Raw genomic sequence first — 12,990 nt, forward strand, 5'->3', positions numbered from 1 at the left:
TAATGCAGATAGTACAAGATACCCACCAACAAGTTTCACTTAAAAAAGTGCTATTTTTATTTTCTGCTGTAATCCTCATCCTCTCATGTTTCTTTGATATTATTCCACCTTAGTCCAATGTGAATTTTGAGCTCTTAGGAATATTACCTCATTCTTGCTTATAAAAACATCTTCCTTTTCTACCACAACTTGATGATAATAATAAAGATATACTACAATCAGAGGAACAGTAATAATAACCAAAATCTAAATTACAATTTTCATTGGAATGAATTCCAAAAAGCACATAATTTGACCCCACTTCGCTGACTGCCACAGACAATATGGGTACAGATGGGATGTGAGAATTCATATAAAATCTTAGAATGGTTTAGGCTGGAAGGGACCTTAAAGATCATCCAGTTCCAACTCCCTGCCACAGACCTTTCACTAGACCAGGATAGTGGATATCCTGGCTCTGCTGGCACATGGAGAAGTGAGTACCAAAGATAACATCAGTCAAAAGGGAATTGTCTTACTAGACCATCATTTTCCAGTTCAAAAGTGTAAACAGATTATATCAAAATAGACTCTATTGATTCTACAATAAAAAAGAATAGGATTTTATTTATGTTACAATTGAAAATATACTAAAATTAAGCCAATGTCAACATAAGTGTGAATTATGATGTATTTAACTCACTGTGCTATAAAACCCCAGTCTGATACACAGCACATATGGCACAGAAGATCAGCCACTGGTCTCCATCCCTTGCAACACCAATGCACTGTGGAGGGACAGCCTTAACTTGGAGGGGTCTTTTGTCTCCGAGCTTAGAAACACCTTAATATTTATTTCTACATAATATACTTCACCAGAAGGTACAAAGAGCAGAATTTGAATCAGAAATTATATCGGGTGAGTATATACAGAGTAATTGTGGCACCATGGGATGCATTATGGAAGCTGGTTGTTGTCAGAACCAGAAAACAGGAGGATTAAATCAGTAAATATCTTATTCTGCTAAATCCTGAAATCCTTTCATCTCTTCTCATTGTCAGATAAGGACCACAGTCTGGTGATTTGCTCTGGGAAACACCAACATGTGCTCTTATGACAAGTATTTATTGAAAAGAAGAATCTTTATAAAAAAGCATCAATAACTTCCTCTCAGAAATAGAAAAGCAGTGGTTAGATGCCCATCTGAAATATTTAAATACACATTACACAGGTATAGTGGTATTTCTAAGGGTATTCATAACTGTTTCCTATGGTATCCATCATTATACCTCCCCTCTTGAGTGATCACTGACTATGCTGCTTGTGCTGTTTGTGTGCCCATCACCTACAGTAATTATATTAAAAGGTAGATATTTTACAGGATTAGCTCCTGTGACATGATCCTTTATTACACTGCCTTTGATCAAGGGTCAGATATATTTTATTTTGCCCTACAACTGCAATATTAATCTAAAATAATCTAGAAAAGCTCACCATTGCATGCGTGAGGGTGATTTCTTAGATCACGTCTCCCTCCCAAATCCAAATGTAGATTATGTTTCAGACACAAATGCACCCTGAGACATTCACACGCAAAATAAAAGAGGTCAAAATAAAAAAAATAAAAAAAACTCCACCCTGGTTATTTTGCCTTCAGAATTTTTAAATATTTTCCCAACATCTCAGCAAAATTATGCATTTTAAAAAGACTGCAGGCACTGAAATGATTGTCAGTCATGCAAATAATCACTTACTTACACTGTATGAGTTTGGTTTGGATAAAGCAAATTACCATTTGAAAATAACTTGAAAAACACTCTGGGCTAAGAGCTTGCTTTATAAATTTTAGCTTGGCCACAATTTTTCTTAACCTTTTTCTCCTCAATCTCCATTCAGTCACTATACTAATACAGTCTAAATTAAAAAAACAGCATTGAATTGCCACAGGTGCATTTAACTTTATGTAAAACATGTAAAGAAATAGTAAATAGTGGCTGCAGCTGAAGGTCAAAACCTAAAGAACTTCAAAGTTAAGCAGAAGCAGCCTTTTCTTCTCCTTTTTTTTACCCGGGGATGATACTGGGCTTTGTCTACACACCTCAGATCTTACATCTAGAATTAGCTGTTGAATAAAATATACATTAGAAATAATAGGGCTGTCATTAATCTGTATTTCTAATTACTCTGCTGTGAAAGTCTTACAGTCATGCAGTTGTTTATGAGCACCTTAATTTTGTCCATTCTGCCAAAAAGAGGTTTTTGATATAAGTCCAGCAATCACAATAAAAGCAGGAAAGGTGCCCTGCTTTGTGAGATGGGATTTAATTCAAGAGCAGGACTCTAGAAAAGCTCACAGGAAGATGTGAGATCTTCCCACTGTAGCAGTTTGGGTAGCAGGCTAATGATTTTACCCACCTAATCACCTCCTGCTTTGGACAAACGATCGCTGTGTGTATGACTTCAGCCTAATTTGTCAGATCTCGTCTGACCCCATCTGCCAGGGCTGACAAGTCCAAAAGAGCTGATTTAATATATGAGACAGGGTTATCATAACTTCATCTCCAAAACCAGGCTTGGGCCACATGACTTCCTAAGGTATGCCAAAACCACGAGACCCTCTGAAATTGGCTCAATATCAAATATGCTGAGCACCCACAGCATTCCCTCGCGCCTGAAAAACCTGGTCTCTGAGAAGGAATAGTAGATCCTCAAAGATACACAGGTACTGTTCTTCGCTGCCAGCCAAGTCCCAAAGGAACACTGGAAGATTTTAACCCACTTCTCAAAAGTAGAGGTTTAAAGATTTAACTTTAGACGTTGATGCCTAAATGATTTGCATCAGTGTTTTAGAATACAAAGTTTTCCAAGATACTGAAAGTCAAGCCTTGCAGTGTGAACCTCAGCGAGTGCACGACCTCGGCTCCTGCACTAAAAATTTCTCTACCTCAAACTACCACAGATGCATATTTAGCCTTTGAAATAACTTTAAGTACAGGCTGGTCAGGGACAAAGATCTCAAGTGTGGCCAGAACTTACTATCAGATCAAAAGCCGGGCTCTTACAAAGTCATTACAGTGCTTTCCATCTTTATTTCAGTAAAAAAATGTACCCAGCTTGGTGTTGGTTGTAAGAGTATAATCAAATTGCAGAATCATACTCTATTTAGTGCCGGTCCCATTGAAGCAAAGTTCCTGTTCGGTGGGAGGAGAGTCCCTTACAAGAGGAAAAACAATTGTGCCAGGTTTAATCAAAAGTGAAAAGGATCCAGAGAATGTTCCCTTTGAGCCACATAACCCACCGCTAATTTCAAGACGGGCTCTGAAACGAGGGTAATAAAAAACGTCCTTCAGAGTAACCAAGGAGGAGTGAAGAGCAACTCCGGCTGCAGCTAATGCCAACATCTGCAAGTCTGCTCCCTGCCACAGGAATGCTTTCTGCCTACCTGGAAAGCCATAAAAGAGGTAGGGGAGGGAGGAGGGAATAAAATCCCACTGCAACACCACCGAGGGAAATATCACTCCTTGGCTACAGGCTTATCATTTTTACTGTTCTCCAGCATTTCTCTCTCCTCCTTGACCTCCCCTGCACAAATATATACAGAGCCGAGGAGCAGGAACTCCTTAAAGACTAAAACAAGTGGGAAATCACTAAAACAAGTGGGAAATCGCTCATCCTGAACGATGCAAGTTTGCACGACAGGCACTGAGGACAGGCTTGGCTGCCTGAATAGCCCCTGATTATCGAAATACATTTATCAATTAGGGGGTTTAGGGGGTTTTGCATATTATCAAACTCTTTCATTAATGATGCTTTAGCTGATTAGTCAGAACGTCACCATAAATACAGAGTTTTGACAGGCTGGAGGCAATTTATGACGTGGAAAATGTACTGACCTGCTCACATCAGGAAACCTGACTGGAAAATAAAGAACTTGGCACTTCGGTCTGATTATTTTTTCCAAATCCTTAGGTCTGTGGTCAGGAATCAGCTTCATAAATTTTCCAATGGATGTAAGAAATGATTCCATATTAAAAGCAGAGTTGAACACCACAACATCAGCAACCAAACTGTAAAAAGTGGTGAAGATTAATGAACATACTGCTGCCACAAAAGGAACGAAATTATTTTACATGCAGTGAAAATAGAATATATTTTCTTATAAATAAGCAAAAGGTGCAAATGAATACTAATCAAAATCAGCCTTTGAATGTGAATTAGGGGTAGCACATGTACCTTAACCAGAAATATATTGATTTCTGTCAATTCAGCCTTTGAAAAAACGTTTAACCTTTTTTAACTAACAATAAGTTACTATTTTTAATGTAAAGGAGAAAACCTTATTCTTGCTGTGGATTTTTAGTCATAAAATGGGAAGAACAGTATTACTGACATACTTCTTAAAAGCATTATAAACAGGTAAGACTCGTTGTAACCCGACTTTTGGAGAATTAAACTTGGAAGAAAAGGAAAATTCCTTAGAAATATTCCTGTGTAATGAAGGACAACTTACGTTTGGTTACCCTACCTTCAACTGCCCAAGTGTGTCAGGTAGCAGGATACTAGAGAAATGGGAGTGTTATTTTAACCTCTGTGGATATAATCCTGATTAAAAGGATATTCATTATATATATATATATATGTAAAAAATAAAAAATATATAGCACACAGTACCAAAAAAAAGTTTTAAAAAACTTTACATTAATATGTTCAATTTGGCATATTAATGTAATGTTTTGTTTTTACTGCTGTGCTTTAAAATTGACCAGATCAATCATTTTAAGATGTAGTTTAATGACAGCATTGGGCTTATTTCTCCACTTAGAGTCAGTCTGGAGAAAACAAGAAGCTATCAAAAACCTGAAATATCTGGAAATTTATCCTGGTAGTGCTGCCAGAATCTGAGCTACACCAACATACAGGCAACACTAACAGAGGTAAGAAATGCTTTATGGCCAGTTGGTTTTCTCAATATGTTATATATTGTAATACAGACCCATGGGTCATAAGATACATGGAGGACATGTGTTCATAAGTCATCAGGGTGGTGAAAAGTATATTTGAGGTGAGAGGCTGTCATTCATCCTCACTGCATCTCTCTGCTGTCTGGTCAAGAAAGAGAACTGACACTGCTCACCAAAACAGCAGGAGTCAGCAGGAAAAGCAAAAAAACCCCAACATTAGAGAGAGAAATAATCCTTTTCAAGCAAGCTGTGGGAGCTGAAATGCTTTCTGGCATCCCATCCTCTTCCCCACCTATGGTTTTTAACCCCTCAGTGCCTCAGTTTGGCACAAAAGTCATCTTTTCTGCACTGATTTACAGATGACATGATGCAGTGCAGGAGCCCTGCACGTTTCTTTGCTGCTCTCTGACATGTAGCAAAGGCTCCAGCATCATCATCTCAGCTTCTCTTGTGCATGAAGTCTTATCTGCCCTAACTTTTTCCTGCAGGCTCTGCAAATCGGTGGCAAATTAGAAAGATCACCTCTTTAAAAACATCAGGGACAAAAAAAAGAATTCTCCTTCTTAGTGATCCAAAGCTTGGTGATTTAATGATCACCAACCTGAAGATTCAAAGTCCTGTAATTTTAATTGTCTCCAAAACCTTTGCACAATACTGGAAAGATACATTTTTGCTTTCTACCAGATATGGAAGATGGGAAGATGGCACCTCTTTGCAGATGTGGAGTAAGGAACAGCACAGAGGAGACGGCTTCTATCTTCTCTTAAACTGGGGTTTCTGCAGCAACAGAAACGGGAGGTGAATATTATATAATTTCATGGAGAAGCTATTGGAGGCTGCAGGAGATACAAAGGAGAATCTATTGCCCCATTCCTGGAAGTTGTTCAAGTCCAGGTTGAAAAGTACTTGGAACAACCTGGTCTGGTGGAAGGTGTCCCTGCCCATAATGGGGGCTTGGAACGAGATGAGCCTGAGGGTTCTTTCCAACCCAAACCATTTCATGATTCTACGAGCTGTAAAAGTCATCTTTTTTTTTTTAATAAGAGAAGATACTTAAAACTGCATATTTCGAAGATGTTTGTCAGTTTACAATACATGCATGAAAAATAACTGTCATAATAAAGCAAAACATATATACAAAAAAAATATTCCTTGCCTGGTGCTGAAAAACACTTCTTTTTGTTAGAACATCTGAAAATGGCTGCTACTGTTTTCAAAAGATCTTTCACTCCACTTTCTTACTTTACAGCTCAGTAAGTGAAACATGTTGCAAATGCTGTGGCAGAAGCAGCTGCAGAATGGCCAGAGCATACACAGATCATTATTTGAGAAATTTCAACATCAACCGGCTTAGATTATAAAGATGTAAAAGCTTAACTTTAACTTAAAATGCTCAATCCCCATTCTTAATAATTCTCCTACCAACAGAGAGGTGAGACAGACCACGGAAATGAATTTATTTCAGTTTAAAACAACTGAGTTTTGCTGTTTCACTTAGGTCTATGCAGTGCCTAACCACAAAGCTTTTCAGTGGTGCTGTTATTAACTTCTTTCATTAACTCAGATTCGAGAAATACATTTGTTTTTAGCAACAATAAAGGACCGCAGCCTTTAAAACGTCTGGGTATTTTAGCACTGCACAATTTCCGAATACCAGATGAAAGAAATATAAGGATTTATCTGGTATGTTTACTGCCCTCTCTTCACATGAAAAGTGCCGCAGTACGTTTTAATTTCTGTTTATTTCCCTAAAACCCTCTCTGTAATTTCAGCTGGATGCAGTAAAAGCTATGGCCAAGCAAAGAGCTGAGTAGCTGCAGCTTTGTGAAGCATCCGTGAAACAAAGCATCACTTGCAGCCAAGGCACAGGTTAAAATCCCCACCAGCAATGGGCACACCATGGCAGCATCGGTGGACTTTATGCAACAGACTGAGATGACTTTTTAGAGCACATTGTTTCTGTCACAGCATTTTTATCAGCCTCTCCTCAGGACTCTGCTGGTACCTCAGTTTGCTACAGGGTCATTGTTTACAGAATCATAGAATGGCCTGGGTGGGAAGGGACCTTAAAGCTCATCTCGTTCCAAACCCCTGCCATGGGTAGGGACACCTTCCACTAGCCCAGGTTGCTCCAAGTCCCGTCCAACCTGGCCTTGGACACTTCCAGGGATTGGGCACCACAGCTTCTCTGGGCAACCTGTGCCAGGGCCTCACCACCCTCACAGAGAAAAACTTCTTCCTAATATCTAATTTAAATTTACTCGCTTTCAGTTTAAGGCCAATCCCCCTTGTCCTGACACTACACACTCTTGTAAAAATATTAATACAGAATAATTAATAAAAAAAAATTACACAGAGAAGGACTCCTCAGGGTTATGATGCTTTAGACAGAAGGACACCTTAAATAACACAGAGCAGCACAAGCAACACCACCTACCATGAAAGAACCTGGTTGTATCCATACTGAAAATCCCTTTCCTGGCATTTCTGGACAGGATATGCCAATTGGTTCTCATGGAAGTAGAGGACCTTTTTCAATTTGCCAAGGTCAGGGCGGAGGGCAGCGAGTTCAGCCAGGTTAAGCACCGAGCTTGCAAAGAGGATCCTGGAAAACAAGGAGAGCAGTGTTTCCTGTCGGTGAGTGTGCTCACAGGGGTCACCCCTTCCCCTTCCCTCCTCTCCCCCCCTCCACCAAGAAAAACATAACCCCTATAGGGACACATCAATAGCTAAGCCTTAATACCATGTAGCAGCATTCGAAGTTTTGATCTCTTAAAAAGCAGCTGCTAAGAACCCAACTAGAAAAGCACCGAATCTCATTGGTCTTCCCAGCTCGGTTACAGAGAGATGCAAAATAAAAAAAAAAAAGCTGGATGGATTTTATTGAAAAAGGCAAGAAAAGCTGTATCTGAAGGACAAATGGAACAAAGATAAGGCTGACTAGGGAATACTTTGCTTGCCAGTTTCATTACATTTTACTTCTTTATGCAACCAACTACTGAAATTCAATATATGAGTAGGAATGGCACATGTTCATGTTATGACATAAACCCTTTTGATTTATGCAGTACACTTATCTAGTATGGTCTGCTTTTCTTTGCCCCCCTCTCCACCCTTTCTCTGTTTTACTTTCACATTTTTATTAGGTATCCTCTGTAATGAAATGTTGTTCCTACCCTTGCGCCCCAGTCCTGCCGCAGCACTCCTGCTATTCCACAGTGCACACCACTGCATGCATCCTTCAATTAGAGAAAGCAGGCACAAACAGCACTAACAAGCTGCTATCTCAGGCTTGTATAACTTTCCAGGCCATCAGAAAACGAACGTATTTAAATGTGTAATACGAAATCGTGACCCTACTGTAACCAGTGGTGGATTTCCCTGCATTTCACCAGAAGTATGGGAGCATCTTCTGGCCCCTGGCTCGCACTGCTTCCAAGCAAGCTGAATCCTGAACCTTCAGAGGGCTGCAGAGCCTCAGACATTTGTGTTCTGTGTTTCTTATCACAAGGGATTTAAAAAAAAAATTGAGATCCGGTTTTTTTTTTGCACACAGAATATGAAGCTTTAATAAACTACCTTCCTACACAGCCTGTTTCTGAACTGTTTTTTTTTGCTATGTGCCATTTTAGTGGTTCAGATTAAGAACTGATTTATGCAATGTTTTATTATTTTAAAATATTTCCCGTTTTTTCTATTTTTTTCCCTATTTTTATTCCCATTCTTCCTCTTTTTACACGAATTTTGTGTTCAAGGTTACTGCCAGACCCACATCACTTCTGATTCTGGCTGTCAACCTCAAAACTCATGAACTTCCCCAAACGCTCATATATATCACAGCATATCATACATATCACATAATATCATATCCTATGCTAACTTACACCCTTCTTAGTTAATCTGTATCTGCAGAACAAGCAGTTCCTAGAGAACAGATCCTGTATCCATCTTCATCAACCTGAGTCAATGCTGATCTGAAAGGCTTACGAAAGTAAGAGATGAATGTTATTGCCTTGTTCATCAAATATTTGATGGTTCTAGAGGGCCTGTCAAACAGAATGACAATTAAGATACGAGCACAGGTTGATTACAAGCCATACTAGGAGGAAAAAACAGTTTTACGTAAGTCATTACTTATTTGTCACCATGAGTAATGACCTGTGGACCTTGTAATGACCTGGGTGCCAGGCTCAAAGCAGAGGCAGGAAAGCTTCCTGGGGGTGAAGCAATATCCCTGCTCAAACACTGCTGTGAGTTTAGCACTGGAGTGACAAAGAAAAATGTAAACTGGAGAAAACATACCCCAAAAATCACAAAAATGAGATGAAATGGTTGCTTGGAAAAAATCAGGCTATTGACTGGGGCAAGGGAAAATGGTTTCCCACTGAAAAAGGGTGGGTTTACATTAGGCATAGGAAAGAATTCTTGGCTGGGAGGGTGGTGAGGCCCTGGCACAGGTTGTCCAGAGAAGCTACAGCTGCCCCAACCCTGGAAGTGTCCAAAGCCAGGTTGGACGGGGCTTGGAGCAACCTGGGCTAGTGGAAGGTGTCCCTGCCCATGGCAGGGGGTGGAATGAGATGAGCTTTAATTTGCCTTCCAATCCTTTTCTGTGATGAGTTAGGAAGAAAACCGATGCAGGATAGCATTGATGAACTTGGCTGAGTTTGAAGGAAGAGAGGGGAAAAAAGAGATGGCACGTTGGGACTGAAAACATGGGAAGCAGCACAGAGCAAGGGTGGAAGTGGAAGCAGTGGAGGTACCAAGGCTGACATGCTGACTGGAGAGAAAAGGGTAATGAGGAGACAATGAGAGAAGAGATCCAATTTAAGCTTAGAGAAAACCATGTAGCTCAGAAACATCTGAACTTGCTCAGATTGACAATGGGATAATTAGGAGAAGAATATGAAAAAAAGATGGTTATAGCCACAGGAAAGGAAAATAGTGTTTGCAGTACTGGCTTAGGCAAACTGGAGGAATTCAATAGCATCATTAGAGTGTGCTGGAGGCTGGCTATGGCAAGGAGGACTGAAAACTTGGAAAGCTTGTAAGAAGTAGACCTAAATTTTCTTCACTGTAGATAGAAAGTGATAAGACTCAACTAACAAGCAGATCACTTATCACTGCCCAGCTCAGCACAATAAACTGGTGTCAAGAGAAAACTGTTGCAATGACAAGCAGATTCAGATTTAGAGCCTGAAGTGACACTGCTTACGTTTCTTACGGCAAGAAAGAAAAACAAAAATAAACCCATTTATTAGAAAACACCCTCCCTGATTCGCGTGCGCTACTTCACAGCGCTTCCAGAATTTATCCCAAGTACGAGACGCTCTTACACTTGCTTCTTTACTGGCATAAAAGCTGTTAACTACCAGCACTAACCAATTTCCCTGGGTTTATAAGCTTAAATAACACCTGACAGCACGAGTCCCCGTGAACATGCCCACAGAGCAGCCGCGTACGTGGCTAATGGACTCACGCAGGGCACTGGAGGATATGCTGGAGTGTATTTCCATTTAACACCTATTACAAGGGGAAGAAAGGAAAGTTTATTATAATGGAACGTGCGACATAAATATATGTCAGTTGTCATTCCGTGTGACATCAACTTTCATTTTACCTCGGGTTATTATTTAAGTAATAAATCCTAACAAGGTGAGCTTTATCATCCCACGGAGTGTATCCGGGAGGTAGAGACACAAGGTGATGGCAAGAACGCTCGAAACATGATAATTCCTGACAGCTGCTGCTTGAGCACAAGTTAAATTGAACAGTTTATCTCAGCATAAAGATGTTATAAGGTTTTATGTTTAATTTAAAAAAATTAACATAAAACCCAGAGAAAGCAGAGTTAGGCAATCTTTCACAAACATGACATACTACAATCACTGTATAAGCTGGATTAGTACTTATTACCATGCTACTAGAGAATTAAGCTGTTTTTAGACCTCCAAAGAGCTTTAAATTGCAACTTTTGTCTCTGTAAGAGAAACCTATATTTAAAACGTCTGCTAAATTCAAATTAACAGCTACATCATTAACTTACCATCTCACAAAACCCCCTACAATTCAACCGCTATTATGGTATCCTTATCGAGACCTATCAACACCACAGCATTTAATACATACAGTACTCTTCAATAAATACAGCCTGTGAATCCTCACTAAACCTGTGCTGAAGGTCACATTCCTAACACACTGCCTTAGCTCTCCTCTCCAAAATATCCCTGACTACTCTGGTGTGGGACAAATGACCTTCTCCCACAGAGCAGTAGCCCCACTGCCTTGGAAACTAGCCAAATTTCAGGGCCACCATCACACAAGCTGCAGTCTAACACCAAGCTTGTGCATCATCTGAATCAGTTCACAGTCCTTCTGAGTAACTACTTGTGTGAAATCAGTTAAGCATGTGCTTAACTAATTCAAATATTCCTGGGAAGGAAGCTGAGCATTCCTGCAGGTTTAGAGCTGTGGCATGTCTGGAGAATGCTCTGCTCTTTGCTATTGTCTTCCCCATTATCTCACTCCAAAGGACTGAAAATCAGTAAAATATAAAAGCCTTTACCTTTTTTTTTTTTTAATTACCAGCAGACAAAATGACTAATACAGGTTTCCACTTATATCAAGCAAATTACAATAGTGAAGGTGCTAAAGCATTTTTATTTGGTTTTATAAATCTTCTTTGTGTCACGCAGCCGTGATTTACTCTTTTATGGCGTTGCCCTAAATCTTTCAATTAAATTCCCATGCAACTTAACTAAAAACACATTTTGCCTTCCCCTTGGGAGACCACACAGGGCATATTTATGTATCTATGGATATGGAGGCTGAACTCCACCACGCTTACGGCACAAAGCACATTTAAAACAGTACCTGAGTTGTACTGGAATGTTCCCCCTGTCTGGCAAAAGCTCTGCCAGCATGAAGGACAGATGGACATGAGCACCTCAAGACAGCAATGGTAAACCAGTGCTCCCTGGAAAAGGAGAACTGCTGCAGGATACAATCCCACAGCAGCAGTAGGGACCCTGCTTCTCTGCAAATGAAACACTAAACCATAATTCTCTGCTGCAAAACAACTACAGCCACAGTAAAATGACTTCATGATTGAAGACCCGGTAGTCCAGAAAAGAGGTACGAGTGCTCTTAGTCTGCCAGGTGCAGTATTACAATAAAACAGACCTAAGATTTGGGTAGGAGTACAAATATGAACCTCTTAGGGGAAATGGGTACTAAAAAAACACTGTTCATTAGATGGCACTGACTGAACCAGTCAGATGCTGGCACAGGTTGCCCAGACAAGCTGTGGTGTCCCATCCCTGGAAGTGTTCAAGGCCAGGTTGGACAGGGCTTGGAGCAACCTGGGCTAGTGGAAGGTGTCCCTGCCCGTGGCAGGGGGTGGAACAAGATGAGCTTGAGGGTCCCTTCCAACTCAAGCCATTCTGTGATTCTATTTCTGGATTGCATTAGAGTTTACCCAAACCATTCTGCTCTATGCTGCCTCCTTAAAGGCCAAGAGAAAGCCAAGAGGTTTGACCCTAAACAGAACCACCTCAAGAAACAGAGGCTTCAAAGGTGATGGAGGTTTCAAGCTCCTCAAGATCAAACCTCGTGGCTTTAGTTCCTCCATCATACAGTTTCCTTGATTTCAACCCAGCAATTAAACAAGTCCATGGATTTGGCTTTAAGTTATCTTTCAAATGTAAACTGTATATCAAATATCACTTTTAGTGCCTGGAATGTTAAACAGAAAAGTTATTTTTGTTTATCATTACACACAATTTTACATGATCAACTTGCAGAAGTTGCATTTTTATCACTAGCCCAAGAATACACAAATTACAATCCCGTATAAAATGCTTTTCCCTTTCCCATTACACAATAGATGACACTGAATTTCTGAACAATAAATACTAATAAGTGATAATATATGACAGTATACAGTATAATAAATAATAAATTAACAATAATTTTTTGACATGGAATATACAAATGTCAGAAAATGCTTACAGATATTATACCTCATAAATTAAGGTTTTGTAGATAGAGCAT

The 12,990-nt window shown here is 39.8% G+C and overlaps 1 protein-coding gene across 13 annotated transcripts in view; it reads right to left on the bottom strand.

Moving 5' to 3' along the window:
• GTDC1 (glycosyltransferase like domain containing 1) overlaps window positions 1-12,990 on the bottom strand; it is a 179,272-nt gene that overhangs the window by 83,077 nt on the left and 83,205 nt on the right. For 9 of the 13 annotated variants that reach the window (XM_032693222.1, XM_032693223.1, XM_032693225.1 and 6 more), the window contains 2 exons: window positions 7,379-7,546; window positions 3,874-4,047 (listed from right to left, as the gene is read on the bottom strand). The exons of 1 other annotated variant lie outside the window; for it this stretch is intronic. In XM_032693222.1, coding sequence (XP_032549113.1) covers window positions 3,874-4,047; window positions 7,379-7,546 — 342 coding nt within the window. 3 more of the 13 variants (XM_032693234.1, XM_032693232.1, XM_032693229.1) reach the window with 3 other exon arrangements.

Source organism: Chiroxiphia lanceolata, chromosome 7 (assembly GCF_009829145.1).
Source record: "Chiroxiphia lanceolata isolate bChiLan1 chromosome 7, bChiLan1.pri, whole genome shotgun sequence".
Classification (NCBI taxonomy): Eukaryota; Metazoa; Chordata; class Aves; order Passeriformes; family Pipridae; genus Chiroxiphia; species Chiroxiphia lanceolata.